This window comes from Lepidochelys kempii, chromosome 11 (genome assembly GCF_965140265.1).
Source record: "Lepidochelys kempii isolate rLepKem1 chromosome 11, rLepKem1.hap2, whole genome shotgun sequence".
Lineage (NCBI taxonomy): Eukaryota > Metazoa > Chordata > Testudines > Cheloniidae > Lepidochelys > Lepidochelys kempii.
This window is the reverse complement of record NC_133266.1, coordinates 23,157,129-23,182,058: the sequence shown is the minus strand read 5'-3', so window position 1 is coordinate 23,182,058 and position 24,930 is coordinate 23,157,129. Positions and strand designations below refer to the sequence as shown.

The 24,930-nt window shown below is 40.4% G+C and overlaps 1 protein-coding gene across 5 annotated transcripts in view; it reads right to left on the bottom strand.

Moving 5' to 3' along the window:
• Nucleotides 1-24,930, bottom strand: part of ARHGAP15 (Rho GTPase activating protein 15) — a 456,797-nt gene that overhangs the window by 71,173 nt on the left and 360,694 nt on the right. For all 5 annotated transcript variants that reach the window (XM_073305398.1, XM_073305401.1, XM_073305399.1 and 2 more), the window contains one exon: nt 12,248-12,382. In XM_073305398.1, the coding sequence (XP_073161499.1) occupies nt 12,248-12,382 (135 nt within the window). The remainder of the gene's footprint in view (nt 1-12,247; nt 12,383-24,930) is intronic.

Here is a 24,930-nt window from a genome sequence, read left to right as displayed (position 1 = left end):
TGCAGGTGACCATGCAGAGCTCATCAGCACAGGTGACCATGATGGAGTCCCAGAATCACAAAAGAGCTCCAGCATGGACCGAATGGGAGGTACGGGATCTGATCGCTGTTTGGGGAGAGGAATCCGTGCTATCAGAACTCCGTTCCAGTTTTTGAAATGCCAAAACCTTTGTGAAAATCTCCCAGGGCATGAAGGACAGAGGCCATAACAGGGACCCGAAGCAGTGCCGCATGAAACTGAAGGAGCTGAGGCAAGCCTACCAGAAAACCAGAGAGGCGAACAGCCGCTCTGGGTCAGAGCCCCAAACATGCCGCTTCTATGATGAGCTGCATGCCATTTTAGGGGGTTCAGTCACCACTACCCCAGCCGTGTTGTTTGACTCCTTCAATGGAGATGGAGGCAATACGGAAGCAGGTTTTGGGGACGAAGAAGATGATGATGAGGAGGAGGTTGTAGATAGCTCACAGCAAGCAAGCGGAGAAACCGGTTTTTCCGACAGCCAGGAACTGTTTCTCACCCTAGACCTGGAGCCAGTACCCCCCGAACCCACCCCAGGCTGCCTCCTGGACCCAGCAGGCGGAGAAGGGACCTCTGGTGAGTGTACCTTTTAAAATACTATACATGGTTTAAAAGCAAGCATGTGAAAGGATTACTTTGCCCTGGCATTTGCGGTTCTCCTAGATGTAGTCTTAAAGCCTTTGCAAAAGGTTTCTGGGGAGGGCAGCCTTATTGCGTCCTTCATGGTAGGACACTTTACCACTCCAGGCCAGTAACACGTACTCGGGAAACATTGTAGAACACAGCATTGCAGTGTATGTTTGCTGGCATTCAAACAACATCCGTTCTTTATCTCTCTGTGTTATCCTCAGGAGAATGAGATATAATTCATGGTCACCTGGTTGAAATAGAGTGCTTTTCTTCAGGGGACACTCAGAGGAGCCCATTCCTGCTGGGCTGTTTGCCTGTGACTATACAGAAATGTTCCCCGCTGTTAGCCACAGGGAGGGGGGAAGGTTGAGGGGGTAGTCACGCGGTGGGAGGAGGCAAAATGCGACCTTGTAACGAAAGCACATGTGTTATGTATGTAATGTTAACAGCAAGGTTTACCCTGAAAGAGTGTAGCCACTGTTTTATAAAATGTGTCTTTTTAAATACCGCTGTCCCTTTTTTTTTCTCCACCAGTTGCATGTGTTTCAATGGTCACAGGATCTTCTCCTTCCCAGAGGCTAGTGAAGCTTAGAAAGAAAAAAAAACGCACTCGCGATGAAATGTTCTCCGAGCTCATGCTGTCCTCCCACACTGACAGAGCACAGACGAATGCGTGGAGGCAAATAATGTCAGAGTGCAGGAAAGCACAAAATGACCGGGAGGAGAGGTGGCGGGCTGAAGAGAGTAAGTGGCGGGCTGAATCATAGAATCATAGAATATCAGGGTTGGAAGGGACCCCAGAAGGTCATCTAGTCCAACCCCCTGCTCAAAGCAGGACCAATTCCCAGTTAAATCATCCCAGCCAGGGCTTTGTCAAGCCTGACCTTAAAAACCTCTAAGGAAGGAGATTCTACCACCTCCCTAGGTAACGCATTCCAGTGTTTCACCAGAGAATAGAAGAGAGTAAGTGGCGGGCTGAAGACAGGGCTGAAGCTCAAATGTGGCGGCAGCGTGATGAGAGGAGGCAGGATTCAATGCTGAGGCTGCTGCAGGACCAAACCAGTATGCTCCAGTGTATGGTTGAGCTGCAGCAAAGGCAGCTGGAGCACAGACTGCCACTGCTGCCCCTCTGTAACCAACCGCCCTCCTCCCCAAGTTCCATAGCCTCCACACCCAGACGCCCAAGAACGCGGTGGGGGGGCCTCCGGCCAACCAGCCACTCCACCACAGAGGATTGCCCAAAAAAAAAGAAGGCTGTCATTCGATAAATTTTAAAGTTGTAAACTTTTAAAGTGCTGTGCTTAAAGTGCTGTGTGGCATTTTCCTTCCCTCCTCCACCACCGCTCCTGGGCTACCTTGGTAGTCATCCCCCTATTTGTGTGATGAATGAATAAAGAATGCATGAATGTGAAGCAACAATGACTTTATTGCCTCTGCAAGCGGTGATTGAAGGGAGGAGGGGCGGGTGGTTAGCTTACAGGGAAGTAGAGTGAACCAAGGGGCGGGGGGTTTCATCAAGGAGAAACAAACAGAACTTTCACACCGTAGCCTGGCCAGTCATGAAACTGGTTTTCAAAGCTTCTCTGATGCGTACCGCACCCTCCTGTGCTCTTCTAACTGCCCTGGTGTCTGGCTGCGCGTAACCAGCAGCCAGGCGATTTGCCTCAACCTCCCACCCCGCCATAAACGTCTCCCCCTTACTCTCACAGATATTGTGGAGCACACAGCAAGCAGTAATAACAGTGGGAATATTGGTTTCACTGAGGTCTAAGCGAGTCAGTAAACTGCGCCAGCGCGCCTTTAAACGTCCAAATGCACATTCTACCACCATTCTGCACTTGCTCAGCCTGTAGTTGAACAGCTCCTGACTACTGTCCAGGCTGCCTGTGTACGGCTTCATGAGCCATGGCATTAAGGGGTAGGCTGGGTCCCCAAGGATACATATAGGCATTTCAACATCCCCAACAGTTATTTTCTGGTCTGGGAATAACCCTTCCTGCAGCTTTTGAAACAGACCAGAGTTCCTGAAGATGCGAGCATCATGCACCTTTCCCGGCCATCCCACGTTGATGTTGGTGAAACGTCCCTTGTGATCCACCAGAGCTTGCAGCACTATCGAAAAGTACCCCTTGCGGTTTATGTACTCGGCGGCTTGGTGCTCCGGTGCCAAGATAGGGATATGGGTTCCGTCTATAGCCCCACCACAGTTAGGGAATCCCATTGCAGCAAAGCCATCCACTATGACCTGCACATTTCCCAGGGTCACTACCCTTGATATCAGCAGATCTTTGATTGCGTGGGCTACTTGCATCACAGCAGCCCCCACAGTAGATTTGCCCACTCCAAATTGATTCCCAACTGACCGGTAGCTGTCTGGCGTTGCAAGCTTCCACAGGGCTATCGCCACTCGCTTCTCAACTGTGAGGGCTGCTCTCATCTTGGTATTCATGCGCTTCAGGGCAGGGAAAAGCAAGTCACAAAGTTCCATGAAAGTGCCCTTACGCATGCGAAAGTTTCGCAGCCACTGGGAATCGTCCCAGACCTGCAACACTATGCGGTCCCACCAGTCTGTGCTTGTTTCCCGAGCCCAGAATCGGCGTTCCACAGCATGAACCTGCCCCATTAGAACCATGATGCATGCATTGGCAGGGCCCATGCTTTCAGAGAAATCTGTGTCCATGTCCTGATCACTCACGTGACCGCGCTGACGTCGCCTCCTCGCCCGGTATCGCTTTGCCAGGTTCTGGTGCTGCATATACTGCTGGATAATGCGTGTGGTATTTAATGTGCTCCTAATTGCCAAAGTGAGCTGGACGGCCTCCATGCTTGCCTTGGTATGGCGTCCGCACAGAAAAAAGGCGCGGAACGATTGTCTGCCGTTGCTCTGACGGAGGGAGGGGCAACTGACGACACGGCTTACAGGGTTGGCTTCAGGGAGCTAAAATCAACAAAGGGGGTGCCTGTACATCAAGGAGTATTTCAGGCAGGACTGCATGGAGGGTTCCAATAAGAAATGGTGCACCTAAGTTATCGTTCTTATTGGAACAAGGAGGTTAGCCTGGCCTCTGATTGATACATGGCTAGATTTACCTCGCTGTACCTTCTCTGTGAGTGACTGCAGTGTGATCTAGAGGAATGAGTCCCCTAGACAGGGGAGGAGGCAAATGAGTACAAAACAAATCTGGTCTATTTCTTGTTCTGACCCACTCCATCTATCTTTTACATCTTTGGCTGGCAGCAGACGGTGCAGAAGGACTGCATGCCATCCACATCTCATGGCTGCTCGGCAGAAGATGGTACAGTACGACTGCTAGCAGTCCGTATCGCCTGTCTGCTCACCATAAGACGGTTCAATAGGACTGACTGCAGGACTAAAGAGAATGACCTGGTCAAGTCACTCCAAATTTAGTCCCTGCACCCATGTCTGCCCAGGCGCTCCCAGTCGACGTGGCCAGGAGCACCTCGGACATGACGATGACGGCTACCAGTCGTACTGTACCGTCTGCTGCCACAAGGCAAGGGGTTGCTGCTACTGTGTAGCAATGCCGTACCGCGTCTGCCAGCACCCAGGAGACATAGGGTGACGGTTACCTGAGCGGGCTCCATGCTTGCAGTGGTATGGCGTCTGCACAGGTAACTCAGGAAAAAAGGCGCGAAATGATTGTCTGCCCTTGCTTTCACGGAGGGAGGGAGGGAACGGGGGCCTGACGATATGTACCCAGAACCACCCGCGACAATGTTTTAGCCCCATCAGGCATTGGGATCTCAACCCAGAATTCCAATGGGCAGCGGAGACTGCGGGAACTGTGGGATAGCTACCCACAGTGCAACGCTCCGGAAGTCGACTCTAGCCTCGGTACTGTGGAAGCGCTCCGCCGAGTTAATGCACTTAATGCACTTAGAGCATTTTCTGTGGGGACACACACACTCGAATATATAAAACCAATTTCTAAAAAACCGACTTCTATAAATTCGACCTTATTCTGTAGTGTAGATATACCCCTCTGAATGTCTCCCTGACGACAATAATACCCACTTCGTGACCTCCTGTTGGAACCCTAGAGGCAAGAAGGGGATAAGTGGGAGCTCTATCTTCTAGGGAAGGGGAGCTGAACAATTTCATTCCCATGCTACCTGGATCTGAGCAGAGGAAAGACCATTGTACAGAATGAGGAGTGAGCTGCAGCCACTGGACACAAATGGCTCATTAGTATCAGAAAGGTTGCAGGAGCTGGCATCTTTCATGCAAGCTTAGGGTTTGCATACAAAACAGCTTGTGGGAAGGAGGTATGCTCTGCGGGCTTCTTAACCATCTCTGCACAGGCGTTGCCTTCCTCTTGGTTGCTACAGGGGACCTTGCCTTTCCCTGAGAGTAATAGGGATCCCATGCTTAGGGGAGAGGTAGAGGGGCTTTGCAAAAACTTACCCCCTTAGATGCTACTGGTTCTGGCTTGATCTAAGTGAAGGAGCTTCCATGTGGCCTGGTTTCTGTCTGCTATTTCAGAGGGGTAAAGGGAGGAAAGGTGCTGTCCCTCTACCCTTCTCAGAAAGCCAAAAGATTTTTTTTTTTTAGTTTAACAGTTTTGAGAAGAAAACTTCAAAGCCAACATAAAAGCCACTGAGAGGCATTTAGTTAATACTCTTTTAAAAATCTTGTGCAAGCTCTACTTCAAAGGGGACCCCTGAAGTCTGCCACGTGTGCCATTTGGAGGCAGATAATTCTGGAGAGCTCATCCTGAGGGGCAATCCTACACCCAGACTCAGAGCAAAGATCTGGTCTGCGTCTAGTTGCCATGGAGACGGGGAACACCCACTTTGAAGACAGTCTGACATGGAGGGGACAGAGAACTCATTATTGTCACTGGTACCTTACCCAGATTTTGAAACAAGTCTCAAGTCCCAGTGGAAAAAAAAAACACTTTAATCCTTAGCACTACTCTATATCTAGGGTGAAATCATGGCCCCATTGAAGTCAATGACAAAACTCCCACTGACTTCACTGAAGCTAGGATTTCACCCTTGCTGTTTTAAGACCAAAAGCAATGTTAAAGTATTGTGTGATTTGCAAACAATGTAATACATTTATTTTTCATTCCGGTAATACAGCTTGCTTCTGTATTGTATTTTTTCTGTGTTTTAAAAGAACATGACTTTATGGACTTTGAGATTGTCACATAGGACCAAGGGACATCAATTTTCCATCTGGCCAAAACAGTACTAAACTAAAATCTAACTTCCTTTATTAACTAAAAGAGTTGGCAATAATATATCATGTTCAAAATCCTAAGCATCGATCTTCTTAAATTTTCATATATAATAGGACTATGCCAAACACTGTAGGGTCAATAGTAATGACATTCCTAATTCCACTTAGCTTGCACAAAAAGACACTCACAGATATGAGGTGGTGTCTTATTACTGGTTAATTGACAGGACATGTGTGAAGTCATTTGAAGAGAGCGTTAATGGTCCATAGGAGCAACCAAGGCCAAAGGGGGAAAACACACTAAGGGACTGTAGGTGGGAAGCCCATAGCAATAGGAAATTACAATTTCATTCAGAAAATTGTTTGGAATAGGAAGAGCAGATCAAAATTCCATAGTCATCCAGAGATACTTAAAATACCATCTAGCCTGTGTCTGGATTAATTCTGCTTTCCAAAAAAGCAGAATGCTATTTAAATTTCCAGGTGAATCTGATGCAAAGTTCTCTGTCACTCCTCTCCATGAAATGCATAACAATCCTGGACTCACATAAAAGGAAGAAATAGCTTCTGAGAACCTGGCAGATTTTTGTGCTTATTGGGTTGGCCCACTTCATAGCTGAGACTCTGAAAGTCTGAAACCTTAGTACATCTGAGATGGCATTAGTTACAGAGCTATCCTTTTTATTATGCATATTTCAAATTTAAAGCTGTAACATGGTTGTGGCTCAAGACCACAACTATTCTTTGTAATGAAATTAAAGCAGACTTGAAAATAAGAACAGATGAAGAGAGAAGAATGAAAAATGCTGAAGATGCAGAAGGACTGAAAACAAGAAAAAGTAAATAAAAATTTGATTTGATGTCATCAAGAATTAATAAAAACATAATAGGTAACTAGATGGAAATATTTTGAAGAAAAGCTAGACAAAGATTAAATAGATCGTGACATTGGCAAAAATGTTCTTTTTAAAGGCTTTGACAACTAAAACTATTTTATTTTAATAAAAAAGAGCTGTGATATGATTCTTAAAAATAACTCAGATCTATGATACTTTTACGTTCTCCATTACCGAAATATCTGAGTAATATCATAATATTTAACACACTTCTCTTCACAACACCTCTATGAGGTGGGGAAGTTATTTTCCTCCTTTTACAGCTGGGGAGCAGATGCACAGAGAGACTACAGGCTAGATCCACAAAGAGATTTAGGTTCCTAGCTGCCACTGTAAGAGTCCAAATCCAAAATTTAAATCTTCAAAACCTCTGCTCAGCTCTGCCTAAATTCTCTAGGTGCTTACATTTCTGCCAGTGGGTATGCAAACAGCCATCTAAGACCTGACATTACTGAGCTGTTTGGTGCATAAGTCTGGCTGGATTCACTAACTGGGTGTTCTCCCTCCTATCTCATTTGCAGTGCCTCATCTGGCAGGTAAGGTCAGAGCATGCCTAACCAACACAAAGCAAAGAGATGGTGGTGCTCTCTTCTGTCTCGGGACCCAAAACATTCACCCAGGATGCGGGAGCCCCAGGTTTAAATCCTCCCTCTGCCTAATTGGAGGAGGACTGTTTGAAACTGAGTCTCCCACCTCTCAGTGGGTGGGATACAGGGTGTGTCTCTCAATCTCTCCTGTTGAAGCTGTGACATTTTGTATGAAATATTTAAATAGCTGTTGGAACAGAGATTGGAACTGAGGTCTTCCAGGCGAGTGCACTAACCTCTAGGTTATAGATTCATTCTTTCCTTCTGGCCCACAGAGCTTGCACTCAGGTCTACTAAGTTCTAAGCTAGTGGCCTAATCACTGGACTATCCTCCCCCACATAGATACTGATTAAACTACACAGCTACACTTCGACACGTTAATGTCCATGCATTCAGACTTTCTCCTCTCATAAGGATCTGAGTATAGTATTCTTCAGCTGAAATGATACCAGGCAGTAGGCATGATAACAAATATTTCTAGATTTGAACTCATTCTTTTGAGCTATACTATGAAGGTGAATCATTATACCACATGACCAAAGGCAAAGGACAAAATACACTTTTCTATGTCTTCTCCCTTATACTTTTACACAGGGCAATAACTACCCATTAAACTACCCATTTAACTACCCATTAAAAATCTGTGTGCTGCTAGCAAATAGCTTAACCCTAGTGGATTTCTTTTGCACTGTCAGTGGCTAGAGTGGAATGGCAGAAGGCAATACAAATTAAATTCAGTGACAGAGGTGATTAAACATTCAGACTTTGGTCCAGATTCTGTCATCCCTGCTCATGGTAAGCAGAATTTTACGTTGCAACAATCTTATTAAAATCTATGGGGCTACTTAGGGATTAAGGTGCTACTTAATGTAAATGTGGCAGAACCTAACCTTATATTAGCATTGTTGTACTTACATCACAGATATACATGTGTACCCATAGTGACATGCTTGTGATGTGTAGGCGGAGTTCTAGAAATATTTGTGTATCTAATGCCCAGGACCTGATAAGGTAGAGTATTCATTGGCTGAGGCCTTGTGATCTTCCACTCCTTACTGTTTGTAAATCTTCAAATATACTTTATAGGGGTAGTGATTACCCACATTCACCAGGGCAAGCAACACTGTACGATTTCCCTGAATTAACTTCTAATGTTATGGCCATATCAAAGTTTGTTTATAAGGGGGAATGGAATGTTGAGAGATGATTCAAGCAATTTGACTGACGAATACACAGTGTAGTAATTTTCTGGAGCTATCTACATACCAACTGAAGTCAAATGAAACTACATCATCCAGGGGGGAAAAATATCCATAGGCTTACTGTGTAAGTTACTTTTCATTTAATGCTTAAAGGATAAGGATAGCAGGAAAGTTCCTGGAAATTAACTTCTCCTACCTAGCAGGCTAAATCCTCAGGAAATGCCCTGCTTCTTGATTATTCCCAACTATTACAAATAGCAGGATTTTAGACTACTTCATCTTCCTCACCAAATACATGGAGCTAATTAGTGCTCAGTGCAGAACCCAAGGTTTGATGGTGGGGTGGGGTAGCTCTAAGTTACCTTTTGTCCTTTAATCCTAGGATTGTTTTGTCCTCTTCTGTAACTTAGGGCATGTCTTCACTAGCAATGTTAAAGCACTGCCACGGCAGCGCATTCACGTGGCTGTGTAGTCATGGCACCGGTGCTGGGAGAGAGCTCTCCCAGTGCTCGAAAAACCCACCCCCACGAGAGGAGCAGCTACCAGCGCTGGGACGTGCACTGTCTACACTGCCACATTACAGCGGTGAAACCTGCAGCGCTCGGGGGGGGTGTTTTTTCACACCCCATGAGCGAGAAAGTTGCAGCGCTGTAACGTGGCAGAGTAGACAAGGCCACAGTAAGGGCCCATTATGGCTGCTCTGCTGGTCCAGGATCACCAGAGTGTGCTGTGCTTTGGAAGTACCCCCTGATGGAAACTAGGCATCAGTTAGACCCAGCTAGCTCATCTTTACACCACCCAGGGGACTCATCTACAGCAGGGGAATCCCACAATACTCACTTAAGGCAGCTTTCTATCTGCTTAGTGTTTACTGAGCAATGCAAACTAGCCAGACAGGGGCAGTGTCAAGGGTTTGGTCTCACCTCGTTCTCACTAAAGTCAATGAGAGTTTTGTAATTGATTTCAGTGGTATCATAAAAGGGCACCTATATTATCAAATGGATTATTAAAAGAACAACAAAAAACAACACCCCCTCCATTCACACCACATACACACCTGACTCTAAGTCTAAAAACAATAAAAAGGTCCCATGCAGGTTGTTTTGTAAATAGTTAAGGTGATTTCTAGCTAATCGAAAGCATATGAAGGGACAGATACTATGGTTGTAGGGGCCAGATATATAGATTGATTGAATAGATCTGATAGATTGTATTAGATGGATGGATTAGCTAGAAATCATCCCGAGGTGTAACAAAGGAAGCAATAAGGACCAAGGATTACAAATAATAGCAAATAATGTTTTTATCAGACTGCTAGTATTTTATTCTTAGAAATAAACTGTCTTAAAACCCCTTCATAAACGTCTGTTCATTTGTCTATCAATGGGTATAACAGCTTTCAGAATCAGAACAAGAATGAATAATAGTTAAAAGAGCAGAAACATTAATTTCTCATACATAAATATTAATGCACTAGTAAACAGACATGCCAAACCCATGGAAAAAATTGCAGAAATTGGGCTTGTTTTTGGCTTAATTGGCTTGTGAGTTGCTTGTTGGCTAGTTTTTGGCTTGTAGCTTGTTTGGCTTGTAGCTTGTTGCTTCTTTTTTTTTATCGGCTCCCAACAAGCAGGGGCAATGGAGGGAGACAGTCAGGAGTGTACAGCGGGACCACCACAGTCCCACACTGCATTCTGGTGGGATCTAGTCACATAGAGCATTGGGGTTCTTAGAGATTGGCTTGATTTGGCCTTGTTTTAAAATGGGATTAGCTTGATTTTTGGCTTATTGTGAAAGTCGGGGTGCTTATTTACCCGCGTGAAAGTTGGCAACTGTGCTAGTAGGGGGTGTGTGTGTGACAAGCTTTCAAATATTAATGCACAGATTTATTACTAGTTACCTGTTATTTTCATCAATAAGAGATGGCAAAAATGAGCCACTGGAATATTTCGCATGTGAAGGCTAACACAAAGGGTGAGATCATAAGATAACGTGAAGGATGAGATGGAATCATGATAATGTGCTTCGGAATGTGATTTTGTTTTCTTCTGGCTCAGCTGAAGCACAAACACAAAGGACTGAAAGGGGTAGTCATAAGGGTGAAGAAAGCCTAGATTTAGCCCCAAAAGAGCAGTATTATGAGGGGGAGTCTGCACATCAGAAAGAAAAAGAGATTAAAGGCAGAGAATATGTATTAAATACTTGACTGTGGCATAAAGTAAATGGGATGTGAAGCAAAATGCACATCAGGTAGTGCCCCATGTATCTACTATATCCTCTTGAAGCACCAAAGATCCAACACTTCAAGAGGACATAGCAGGTAGATGGGGCACCACTTGAAGTGCATGTTGGAACATCAGTACTCCAAAGTAACTTCTCTTCATTCCAATGCAGCACAGAAACTGAAGCTGAACACAATAAGGAAATGGGTATACTTTAATTTTTTCCTCTTTGAGCATTACAGAGACTGTGAGATGTGACTGGATCAAACCCCAGAAGACAATCTTTAGTCCTATTTTTCTTGTGCTCTGAAAGAAGATGATGGGGGGCCATGGATTGAGCCTCTGAAAGTGAACTTTTACATGATGCATTTTCTTTGCATTGTATATTTAACTACAGGATATCTTTAAGTAGCCGAGAGGGGAAGAGAAGGATTTTGAGAGATTTATTCAACTTCATTATATCTGATGCTAGTCATGAAGAGCTTTAGTTGAACCTAAACACTCTTATGAACATAAAATCAAATTAAACAGCACATTAAGGTTTCCATATTCTCTGACGGATGTGCGCGCGCGCACAACTCTCATTAACGGTAATGGCAGTTATGCGTGAGCGTCATTTGGAGAACAGATCCCTAAGTGCTGTATTGTTTTTCCTGGAGATTTTTCTTTATTGGGCTTTATTTAAGCTCCTGTTAGGCTTGCAAGCTTTTTTTAAAGGGAAAGAAAGAAAGAAAGAAAGAAAGAAAGAAAGAAAGAAAGAAAGAAAGAAAGAAAGAAAGCCCCAACTCAGATTGTTTAGCAGGCAATTTCCCCCCCAAGCTGTCACAGTCTACAAAGTGAACTCTAAGATATTAAATTTAGAGAAGTGTTGGTAGAATACAACCCCCAGCTCTATGTACCAGAAGTTGCTTTGTGTTTTGAAAATACTGGTTCTGCTTGCAGTTATTTTTTAAACAAAATTAATAAGAGGTATGAAAAATAAAATATCACAAATATTGTTGCATTATACATATGGTCATTGTAAGACACAGTATGCAACCTTGTGCAACGTGAGATATGCATCTCATTCTGGATACTTACTGCTGAACTTTCCCCTCAAAACATGAGTAGATGCTCTTGTAATTCACAAATATTAGTCCTGTACTAAAGTACTGTGGTTGGAGGTACACAAATTATCAGCCTAGAATGTCTCCAGTGAAATGAGACAAAATATGAGCATTCTGTTCCTTTCCTCAATCTCTCTTACTCGCTTAAGATAAATTGCATATTTAAAATTTGTACATAGACAATATAGTGATTTTTCCAGTTTGATAATACAATACTTTAAGATATAAAAGACGATCAAAACCAATAAAAGGACAGGATCAGGGTTAATGGAAGGTAAATCATGTCAGAGATGCCTCTGTACTTCCTTCCTTTTTTTTTTTTGAGTATTTTTAACTGATAAGCTATTTCACTAGCTGCTACTGTATGTGATGTACTTACTTATTGCCTCCAAAAACTGTTCAAAGAAGCAGTATGGGAACAGTGGCTCAGGCAGCTCTCTGAAAAACATCTTGAGTGCTCCGGTGACAACGTGGATGTCCTCCCACTGGCTGTCATCCAAATTCAGCTTCTCTTCTGGGAAAACACGAGGAGAAATGGAACAACTGGTTTTAATGAAACAATTACAAGACACTAATTATTATGTTAATGTTTGCCTACTATCATCAGCAACCGTTAACAGCCTTCTGCACCTAGAGGTTTGGTGCTGTGCATGTGTGTGTGTGCGTGTGTGTGTTTTTTTTGGTAGGAAGAGCACATTTTGAATGGAATACCATCTGTAGGAATGCAGCTGACAAAAAAACAAGAGACACAAAGAGACAGTACCATTGACACAGTATGTCAGATACATTTATTCCCATAATGCTTCAGTATGAAAATTAGCATCACAGCTCAACATGATTCAAAGCTATTTGGTTTTGAGGCCGAGGGGCTAAGAGTTGCCAATGATGGCCGGCTCAAGGGACCGGCCTAAAGGCCTTGCTGAGCCAACAGGAGACATATGCTAAACATGGCAATAGAAAATGAGTTATTGCTTTACATGTGTTAGCCTTGCTATGTACAAGGGAATAATGGGTAACACTTTTCTCCTTTTTTGCCTGAATGCAATGTCAGCAAGGAATAGAGTACTGTGAGAGAAAGGATATTAATTCCTTCTCACTGCTTCAAAAATATTTTGTTTGGTTTTCATCTCTGGGAGGAAGATATGCCCAGCAACAATATTAGACAGACCCCTGTTGGACTACCTAGGCTATGCAAAGCTGTCAAAAATGATAACACACTAAAGACAAACCACAAGTGCTTACAAAACTGTTTTTGCAAACAACAAAAATGTTTTCTTTTGAAGCTTGACTGAGCTGAGGAATTTAAATATAAAAGAAACTAAATGCTAAAATAAAGTTTCTAATAAAAACAAAGAAAGTTTGGGTGATTATTATTCTATTTTTGTCTTCTTGTTATAAAAGTCTGGTGTTATTAGAACACAATAAACAATGGAATCATAATCCATATAAAACTCTGTGAAAGTGTAAATACCCCTTACAATTAAAAGGACACATATTCTCTGGAAGTTCTGCTACCCCAAAAATGGATTAAGCTTTTTAAATGTGTGGTGTGACTTTAACATTTAGACAAGTTGTAGTCTGTGTTCAGATCAAGAGACAATCATGAAAACGATCAAACAAAATCAAAACAACATAATCCTGGCAAGCTATACCAAAGCTCATTGAAATTGGGTGTTTAGCAGTTCAGTTGGACTCAAGTCCATCCTGTTTACCCAACTTTAACATCATTTTTATCATTCCATTCTTTATACAAAATAATGGAAAAACCTGGACACCATTAATTTCAGTTCTTCTAATGGTTTTTCTCTATAGAGAATTTGCTTTTGGGCAGAAGTTCAACTTCAGGATGCACATTTCTTTGTGTTTCTCTATAAATGTTAATAAATGTTTTATGAAATATTGGACTCAGAAGGTGTCCACAAATAAATAAATTAATGCTCCCATGCCTCAATTTATAGTAATGTGTGTCAATGAAGTTGAAACAATGAACTTGTGTTTATCACATGGGTTTTTACTTTCCTTTTCTCTTCTTTTTTTAAAAACTTCAAATTCTTACCTAGACCATAAAAATAATGATTTGATCTGAAATGAATTAGCAGAAGGGACCTGGTTTAGACCACAAGATCATATATGATTGATTGTATTTCAACAATTAGCCTTTTATTTTGCCACAGACTATTGAAATAGATCGACAGGGTCTTAGCAGGCCAGCTTTAAACAGTCAACTGTTCACAATAGCATCAAAAAGAGAGACCTAATGGGGTTTACTGTCACTTTAAAGAACAGGGTGGGTTTTCACATTGTTGAAATCTGTCAGATATTTTGAAATGTCCCTCTCACTATGGTGCCACACCCCCTGCGTGTCCTTATAATAAAATTGGTTTTACTCCTGATTAAATCATTTTCTCCCTACCCACTACCATACTTCTCATAATGGACCTGTGTGCTCTACAGCTGGTGTTCTTCCCATGGTACCAATTCTTACTTTATCTTTTAAGCACTTTGCTGCTAAGATCTCATGCAGAGTGCTTATGTTTTGTTAAGAGCTTCATTCTTAGAGAAATAGCTTAACACATGTTCTAAAAATGTTGTACAACTTATTGCTTAAAACACATTTAGAAAATGTATAAGTACTGTAGCTCTGCACAGAACTTTAAGTAGAAACCTTAAAAAAACCCTTTGTTTTTACCATGCATTTGTCTTAAATGTCTAATGAGAAATGCTCTGCTTCTAAGGCTTTACGGAGACTTATCTCCCCAGATTTTTGCACCATTTCCAGCTCTTCAAGGAAACGTTTCAGAATAACAGCCGTGTTAGACTGTATTTACAAAAAGAAAAGGAGTACTTGTGGCACCTTAGAGACTAACCAATTTATTTCAGCATAAGCTTTCGTGAGCTACAGCTCACTTCATTGGATGCATCCGATGAAGTGAGCTGTAGCTCACGAAAGCTTATGCTGAAATAAACTGGTTAGTCTCTAAGGTGCCACAAGTACTCCTTTTCTTTTTTCAAGGAAACGTGTATTTTCCACTGAATGCATCCGATGAAGTGAGCTGTAGCTCACGAAAGCTTATGCTCAAATAAATTGGTTAGTCTCTAAGGTGCCACAAGTACTCCTTTTCTTTTTGCGAATACAGACTAACATGGCTGCTACTCTGAAACCTCTGTTAGGAATGTATCCTCTTGAAAGCAAAGGGTGTCACTTTACCCTCTAGCAATAAGAGATTGTTAAAAAAAATATTTGCTAGAAGGGACAAATGTCAAGTAAAAATATTACACAGTAAAAAACAAATTAAAAAGAAAATATCAGTCCATTCAATGTAACCTTTTAATTCTGTTCCTACTGGTTGCAGTCACTCACATACTGTGGTGATGGGGCCCTATTCAGATCTAGAAGATATATACATTTCAAATGCATTTCAATTTAAACAAAGGGCCTGATCCTATAGAGTTTATTCAGCCACAACTCCTAGTGGAGTCAGTGAGTGATTTGGATTTGGAGAGATTTGGAACCAGAGTACATAAATCTGGTAATTTATTTCCTTGGTAATGGAGGATGCTTAACACCTCATAGGATCACGCCCTCAAATTGCTGCTTTTAAAAAGCCTTTGATTATTTCCCCACTAATTGCCGGATGATACCATTTTATCTCAGATGCAGACATAAACAATCTAAGGATCCTCACAAAAATATTATGTTAATAGAAAGCTAAGAATAAGAAGTGACAAAGTGAAAAGAAGAAAGTTAGAGGGGCCCCGTCAAAGCTCTTAGGGGAAAAAATGTTACATTTGTTTTAAATTCATGAAGGGAGTGTGGGCTTTAATGATTTTGTTATTATTTTTAAATCAACGTCTTCAGTAGTATATAATTTCATTTTTTTCTTGTATTAGTTCCAGTGCAAACAAATATGTGTTCACATGTGGGTGACTGATGTGCACCATAAGGGTCTCCTCCTCAAAAAGGAAAAAAAAAATCCATGGAAAGATCGATCGAAAAATTTAACAAAATAATGTCAGTATTAAGACCTACGTTTTAAAGAGGCTCATATCCCTTTATAGGATGTACTATCTTGCATATGGATCTGTCTCTGGAAAAGAGTAGTGATCCTTTGAGCCCTCCTCTCAAGTGTTCTTTATTTTGTGAAGCATCCTTTTTTTTAGACCATTTTACTGGTCATATCTTGCTGTCATGCCACATTGCCGCAAATTCCATAGGGCCATATTAGGCTGTAGTTCATTCTGCAAATTGTCCCATTCATTTCACTGGGATCACTCCCAGAGTAAGGGACTGTCCAATGTGAATATAGATATCAGAATCTGGCCCATAGTGTGTGTACCCTTCATGAGGGTCTTGTGCCACTGAATCCACCTCATTTAGTCTAATCAGTGCAATAGTTCCAGCGCTAACTGGTGATCTGTTATGTGTTAAAACAGAAGCGAAAGGAGTATGGATCACAATTTAAAAACAGGGGACCTGGAATTGGTTGAGATAAGAAAGAGAGGGGAGAAAAGTGGAGCACAAAAAGAGCAAGAGAAAACATGGAGAAGGATGAGGAATAGGACAAACAATGGTTAGAAGGGGAAAGGAACAAGTTAGGGAGAAAGAAATTAAAGAGAGGTAAGAAGAAAGGATCAAGGACAAATACATAAGGTGGCAGCGGGAAGTGACAGGGTCAAAGGGGAGGAACAGAGACAGAATGGGAGAAAATTAATGTCTCACAGTTAGGGGACTAGTCAGTTTCTCATGGTGCATTGGGGATCATTGTTCTACACTGCTGCCATGGAATACTAAGAAAGGCATGTTGGAGTGTGGACAGACGTTCCTCGGGAGCTGGAATATCTTATTCCAAACCATTTCCAAGATAGTATCTCTTTTTATTATGCTAATTGGGGGCATTCAAAATGGCCATTTGTTTATTTTTGTGGGAAACAAAATACCAAAACAACAAAACAACCACTACCACCACTGATACAGTACATTACTGGTTATCTGACTGGCCTGTGGGAAATCTGAAACTTTCGGACAACTGGGCACTTGGATAACTAGAAGTGCTATTAATTAACATAGGGCTACACTGGGGACACACTGTAGATTCAAAAACTAGGATTTTTGGATATCTGGAAATTGGATAACTGGAATTATACTGTACGTAAAGAAAGAACAAGAGCAGAACTTAAGCTCCTGTTCAAAGCTGTTTTGAAAAATATCTTCTCGAAAGAAGGAGCCTACAGCTTGTCATCTTGAGATGGCTCCTTTTGATATTAAATACATATATTATTTTTATCACTTCCGCTCAGGGAAAGCCTTGCACTGTCACATTTACAAGGCCCACAGTCCCTCCCTTATCTGGGTGCTGAGGAAATGCAATGTCTTACCCATTCCATGTCATTTGTGGGTTCTTCCCCAGGTGACTAAAAGCCAGGGAAACTGTGGGCCAACGTGACCCAATAGATATCTTCCAGCTGCAAACTCCAAAATGGAGCCCCAAGAAAAAAAAAAGCCCTCTCCCATGGCAACGGGGAAGGGGAGAAAGGACAGTTCTTCAACAAATGGTCTCCCCCTTAATATCCTTTCCACCATTTTTGTGTGGACAGGTTCTTTTGGAGACACTTTTCTGATCACTCACTTAACAGCAGCATAACAAAGGATCTACATAGGACAGCTTAGTCTGGGGTAAGCTGCATGAGATCCCTGGCCACAAAGCAATGCTGTACCACCTGACATGGACTAGGTGCAAGGCCCTACTATTCCTTTTCACATTGGGTCTGAACATCCTCAGGATTGGTACGATGCTTGTTGTGTTTTAATTTGTGTTAGCTTGATTGACAACATAAATGCATGCTAAAAATGACAAAAACTTGCCCCATTAAAGATGAAGCTGCCTTTGGTAAAACCCCTGTAATGGTGGAATCTCATCAACCCTGTCAGGAATAAGGAAGCAACCAGCTGTCTGCCTTTTTAAAGTGATGACACTGCGTTATAAAGTAGTGATGGAAAATATCAAAAGCTTTGGAGTTTCAATTTAAATAAGCATCCAAAAGTTCAGACATTCATCTAAACTAAGACTAAACCTTAGAGCACACTGCATGGAACGCCCATCCCCTGCAGACCAACAAAGTTTTCTCCTCCTTTGTGACACTTCTGTCCAACTTGCATGATTCTTTCTCCTCTCCCCTTCTCTAGGCTCAAAGTGGCCTATTGTCTAGATTTGCACAGGCCTATCTTATCTTTCTCTTCCAAGACCTTTCAAGCAGATGAAAGAAGAGGGAAATACCAGTGAAGTGAATCACTGGGTTGTATTGGTAATATGTTCATTTATATAGTTTCCGCCCTGGGTGCCCACAGGGGCACAGGAAGGATGTAAAATATTCATGAATAGCTTTTTGCTTAATTTACCAAACTTTATTGTTGACAGATCTTCATGGATCCAATCAGTAAAACAAAAACAGCATTTACTACCCTACTGTGTAAGTCTCCACCAGTTCAAAAGAAGGGCCTCTTAATGGAAAATTGAAGCCTTTACAGCATTTGACATAAATAGATGATATATGGATAAAAGGACAAGCAAATAACCTACTTCTGTATCTATGTATTACTAGTTTGCCCTTTATCATGGTGTTTAGGTGCAAATTACTGAGCAACTGTAACTAAAAAGCAAAACATTTTTAGATGTGTGTTAATGGTGTTGTTTATTCCAGTTCTCTGAAATGACAATTTACTGACCTGAGGGCAAGTTGGAACGACCCAGTGCTGCTAACTTAAATCTTAATGTGTGCCAGAAAGAAATAGGATTTCTATACTTGGCTACACTGGACCATATTCATCCTCAGAGTAACTTCACAGAAGTCCACCGTGGAGTCACACGGGGATGTTCATTGTTTCTGACGACAGAGATCCAATATAGCCAAAAAAAATTACAAGCAGCTCAGAAATAGTACACCATGAAAACATTAAAAGTAGTTCAAAAGTTTTGTGACATGGTCAGCTGGTGATTCCACTACATCAAATATGTTACCACTTTATCAGTTTCTGTAAATAACTGGAAGCATAAAAATATACAGTGACCCGAAATGAAGACTGCACTTGGTATGCAAAAACAAGCTTTATCATTACCGTATTATTCTCTGTCCTTCTCTCCAAATACCATTTTAAGGGTTAGATGTTGGTGTTATTTGTTGCAGCACAACCATTAATGACTTGAAATAATAATTACAGTATTAAATTGCATTATATTTACAAATACTTAAAAAATCAGAAAAATAAACTGAATCCACTATTATATACTGGAAGAATAGTCATTTTATATATCAAATATTTGTCTTCAAAAATACAATTAAAGTATGTTAAGAATTATCATAAAACATACTACCATAAATCAACCACAAGTAGGGATCAGACATCATAACCTACATCTGGTCTATCAACTCTATAATCTGAGTATACTAAGCCCACACGGCAAGATTCTTGCTTCCACTCCAGCACCACTGCAGCACCCTGGGGGTCCACAGACAACAGGTTGAGAACCGCTGCCTTGGAGAATATACCCCAATGATAGAAGTTAGCATAGCTATGAGGCTGCCCTACTTATGCCAGGGCCAGCACATACCAGATTACAGAATCCTGATGACTATCACCCTTCCCTGCACTAAACAAAGCTCAGATGTAAGGCAGAACCTGGACCCACAGACTTTGTATAGCCCATACGAATAAGAGGCATGAGAAATAATGATGATATTTGTTCTTATGCAGCTGGAAAGAAAATGTCTTCTTGCAAGTGGACATTTCTTTTTGTGACATGGCAACTTTAATTTCATAGTCTTCAAGCACCCTTCATATTGCTTTACTCTTTTTGTTTGTTCTCCCAACTGTCTCCATTATTCTGCACCAAACATATGCATTCCTTATTCCTAAATCTCAACTATTTGATTTCATTCGATTTTCTTGGTAAATGCTAACAACAGTCTTCCATACATCCTGGATTGTAGGACACAGGTGACAAATTATTTCTTATATAGGTAGTTTGCTTTTCATTACATATGTTACAATCCGAAGGCTTTCTGTGCAGCTTTATTTCTTCTCTTCACCTAATCATTCTGATTTAATACAGTATAGTATAAATTAGCCAGGGTAAGTATCCCCCTTTCCAGCTTCCAATTCGTTGCCATCTTTTTGGTTTCTGTAATTGTGTAGTAAACACAATTGTGGTATAAATTTAGAGTTCATACTCTCACCCTTTTATGTTCAGGTCTTTGATAATTCTTTAGGTACTTCAGCATAGATGACAATGCTATCAAAAATCGGAGGTGGCTCAAATACGCTACATTGTTCTTATTTAAGGTTTTTCAAGATCTTGCACAAAGAGGAAATGAAGATTGAGGGTGAGACAGTGTCTCTTTGTTCAGCTTGAAAAATATCTCCATATTCCGTGTCATTTTTAAATGGATTGTACTATTAAAGCAGAGGTTTTTTGGGATTCTGACATATAGTTCTTCAATTCCCTCCCTTTTTCACTACTTCTAACACTGCTTCTATTTCCATCTTGTCAAAGGCCATTTATGGCCTAAAAATCTATACACAATGTTTTGCAATATTTGGCAGACTTATTCAAAATGTAATTCACTGTCTGCTTGTGATCCAAGGGTCATAAATTACTTCACACATAATGTACCCCAAAGGGTAAAAATTCTTGGGATTAAATTGTAATAATTTGATTAAAGAAAAAAAGGCAAAAGTAATTTTTCTAGCTACACCGTTAGATTTAAACTCAACAAATGGTTTACTGTTTTCCCACAAAAATTGTTACATTTATTCATTACATAAGCAATTTCAATAGGCTAGATGTGAAAACAGGTTTGTTATAAGTATCCTGTTATAACTAGGGGATCACAAATACATAAAGGAATCAAGAAACACAAGATGTGAGATACTGGATCAGACTACTTGCTCATTAAGTCCAGTATCCCATCTCTATATGTCGTTAATTTCTAATGTTTCATAGGAAGACAAAAACCAACCAAACAAATATCTAAGCTACTTGGTGCACATAGTCAATTATATTACTAGAATTAGGCATGGGGAGGAAATTCCTTCCAGATTCCAGAAACAATCTGTTTATTCCTTGATTAATGAGTTTTGATAGTCAAAGGAGGTCAAAACAACAAAACAATAAAGATCATAACTTCTTCCATGGGCAATGGATGATCAACATCGAGACAGATTAATACCTGAACTAAGGTTAAGCAATTCCTCTTTTCCAGCTACAGTACTTTAAAGAAAAACCTCACATACGTACTGGTGTATAGAATATTTTACCTATGGATCATTAGTTTACTTTGAGCTATTAGGAGAAAATAAAATTAGGTGCTCGATCCTACAAAATTTAACTCACATGAATAGTTCCACTGATTTACATGGGGCTTCTCTCATGAGTAAGCATTATTTGTATGAGCAAGTCTTTGCAGGATTCAGACCCAGGTTTGCAGAAAGTCAGGAACATAACTTCATATATGTGAGCTTTATGAAATTGATTTATGCCACAAGCCAACAGGAAAAGCTGTTCAGACACAGTGGTCAGGTATCTGTATATCCCATGTACAAAAGCCAAGGACAGAATCTTTTATTTTGTATAGAATTTATCTTTTGTTCAGTAAAGCCGAAAACAATTCTGTTCATCAGAACTTTATAAAGAGCTGTTACTAGTTTCATAATGTGAATCCATTTGGATTATCTGACCAAAGATAAGACTTCAATGGATTTATAGTATCATTCACCACTTTACCAGTGCCACAAAAGGGAATTACAATTAATTGGATTATGTTGGTCTCCACCCGCTGATAGTAGAAGAGGAAGTCTGAAACTGTAACTATTTCAAACAGACCATATCTCTAATCAACCATGGGATTTGCACTTTAACTTATGAATAAGGCTTAATTTTTATTCTGTACTGTCCTCTGGTTTGGAAGAGGTCATTTTAAGCACTTTATTCAAGTTACTCAAACTAAAAGGAAATTCCCTTCATTATTTTAATTGGCTGTTTATAGCACTTATACCTGACCTTTTCTTTTTATATTATTTAACTGATTTATTTGTAGGGAATTCAGTACTCTTGAAAAATGCAGATCAGACTGCCCAGGAAACCAAAGTCTCTTTATCCATATAATAGAAATTTCCCTACACTGCCTCATCAACATGCTTCAAACCTTTTTTGAGGTAAAAGGGTAGGTCAGTCTTCCTCTCCACACACTCAGCGCTTGACATCTTTGTTGAGAACGTCACCTAAGGTAACAATTATTTTCAGTTGTGCTACATATAGCTAGGAACTCGACTGAGCCTACTAAACTCATGTCAGATAGGCCACTTATCAGCCACCAGACAGCTACTGTGTTCACTTGCTACTGTTCTGGGCTAGATTTAGGGCTTGTCTATATGGGAAAGTTATACTGGTATACACTAAGGTGTTAATTTACATAGCTATAAATATATTGGAATAGCCCCCTGTGTAGACACACTCATTTCAGAATCAGAGTGGCTTTTTCAGTTTACTTTATGTGGCATATAAACTATACTGAAAAAAGGCCATTTTTATTTCAGAATAAGAATGTCCGCACTGAGAGATATACTGGGTTTGACTATACCACTATAACTATATGGGTATAAATGGTAAAACTTTGGGGTGAAGACAAACCCCATAACTGGTGACTTAGAGGGAACAGGATCTTCTACCCGTTATTAGTTTCCTGAATTATCAACTTCCTATCACTTTTTTTTTATGAAGGATACATGTGGATATTTGGTTCACTCTGCTTTGGAAAACTTTTCATTTATTTAAAGTAAACAAATAACCCCCAGCACTTAACTTATTTTACATTCTTCATTTAAAAAAAACCTTGTTTAACTTGCTTGCATCTAAGGCTTGCCGTGAATGGGACTACCTACATGTTTAAGGTTTGATATGTGCTTAAACTTAACTGAATCAGGACATGAGATGATCATTTTACATGCATAAAATAAAACTTTCAAGGGGGAAGACTTTATAACTTCCATGAAAAAATATCCTATTCACATGCATTGGTAGGTTTTCTAATATTAATAATGAAGTCTAATTATAATAATTATCATCTCGATTTGCTCTGTCTCTTTAATCTGAAAAGAATCTGGCCCTCATTGATGTTATTGATTTTCAAAGTTTATCTTTAAACTACATGTTTTAAAGTTACAGAGCAGTGTAAAAGTTTTCAAAATGAGTCTTTCATTTTAATAATTTATTACTATGTACAATTCAATGGCTAAACCACCACACACACAAATACTCATGTGCAATGTGAGAGTCAGATAACCCGTACTCAGCTGATCAGACGCTCATCAGGTGTTAATTGACATAGCTCCACCAACTTCATTGGAGCTACACTGATTTCTACCAGCTGAGGGTCTAAAACTGAAATAGACGTAGTCCTTTGTATGATCATGGACATAAATGTGGTGCTGCAGTGGTTATCATTTAAAAAAAAATCAACATTTGCCAGCAGTTATCACATTCTGATGTCAGGGATGCCATAGTCATTTCTTGATCTAGCCACAGGGTGAGGTGGCATATTCAGAGATGAATGTAGAGTAATTGCTTGCAAATGTTGACTTTTTAATAGCGCCTACTGTACTCATGTCAAATGAATATTGAGTTCTTAAAAATAAGAAAATCATGCCTTAAGGACCAAATTTGTGTTCACATATACATGTGTCTATAGGAAATGTGGAGGAACAAATTACACATGAAGAATCTTTTTATCTCTTTCCCCACAAATCTTTGTGGCATGACTTGCTTGGGCCATGCTTAATAGCAAAAAAGGTTGAGCTGGGGTAGACAGGACAAAGATGGCATGGCATGCTTGAAAACATGGCTCTGCTTACCCTGCCAAAACACCATGTGTTATTCTGTGTTCACCCTTGCTTATTTAACCTTACATGGAAATAAACTACATGACGGGCACATGAAAGTACATCAGTAAGTTTTACAGTTCCTCTTTGGCAAAGAACTAGTCCAATTAAATGAAGATGATTAATGCCGCGTGATTAGTTTTCCTTCAGTTTTCTACACATTCCTCATAGTTTCAAGTGAAAATAGGAGACATGGCCCTTTGTGTGGTTGGGAGTAGTTATTAAAGTCATGCCTTTCCCTGCAACCTTACACAAGTAGAAATGTTCATCATGTTCTAAGACAGGAACTGCATGTTCATTCATGATACTTTAACTGTGTATGTTTGCATCCATATTTTTGGTTTACACAGTTCTTCCCCTAATATTTTAGTTCTTCTTGTTACAATTATAATTCCTGGCATGATGGGGGGAAAAAAAAACCACAAGGGTGAGACTATTCAAAAACTTTGGACACATTTTACTAGCTGTTTTTCCTAAAATTAATTTTGGGAACAGATAAGCATAACTTGATAATTTAAGTATAAAGTAGAATTTTTTCATACCTGTAGTGTATTGATATACCTAGAGATACACGGGTGCCCACACACCCTATTCCCCCAAAAGATATATTAAAATATTGGGTAGCTTACAGAGACATTCAAAAATTCATACTTCCTTTTGGGTACAAAATTATATGAAAAGTTTCAAGGCAGCACACAACAAAGCAATTGACAAGAAAGATAGCATCTGCTTTTCTGTCTATTCAAGCTGAAGTTTTTCATTCTAAATGCAAGCAATGTTTCCTAAGTTAACATAATTAACTCGCAACAATCCTGGAACATCATAATATAAGATACAGATGGAAACTCAAAGCTTTAAAATGTCTTATAACTGGAACAGAATTATCATTTTTAACTGAGCAAATCTGAATAGTAATTAAAACAGGTGTTTTTATTTCAAACACTTTTGCACACTGTGAAATTACCAGCAGGGTTATTTATTTATTAGTCTACTATAAAGCATACCTTTCTTAAAAAATGAGATGTGTGATAACAACAAAGTTATGAGATAAAAAGAATGACACTCAATGCTGCTTCCTGAAACAATAAAAGACCAGTAGTTCAATTAGTTAGTAATTTCCATGTGACTAC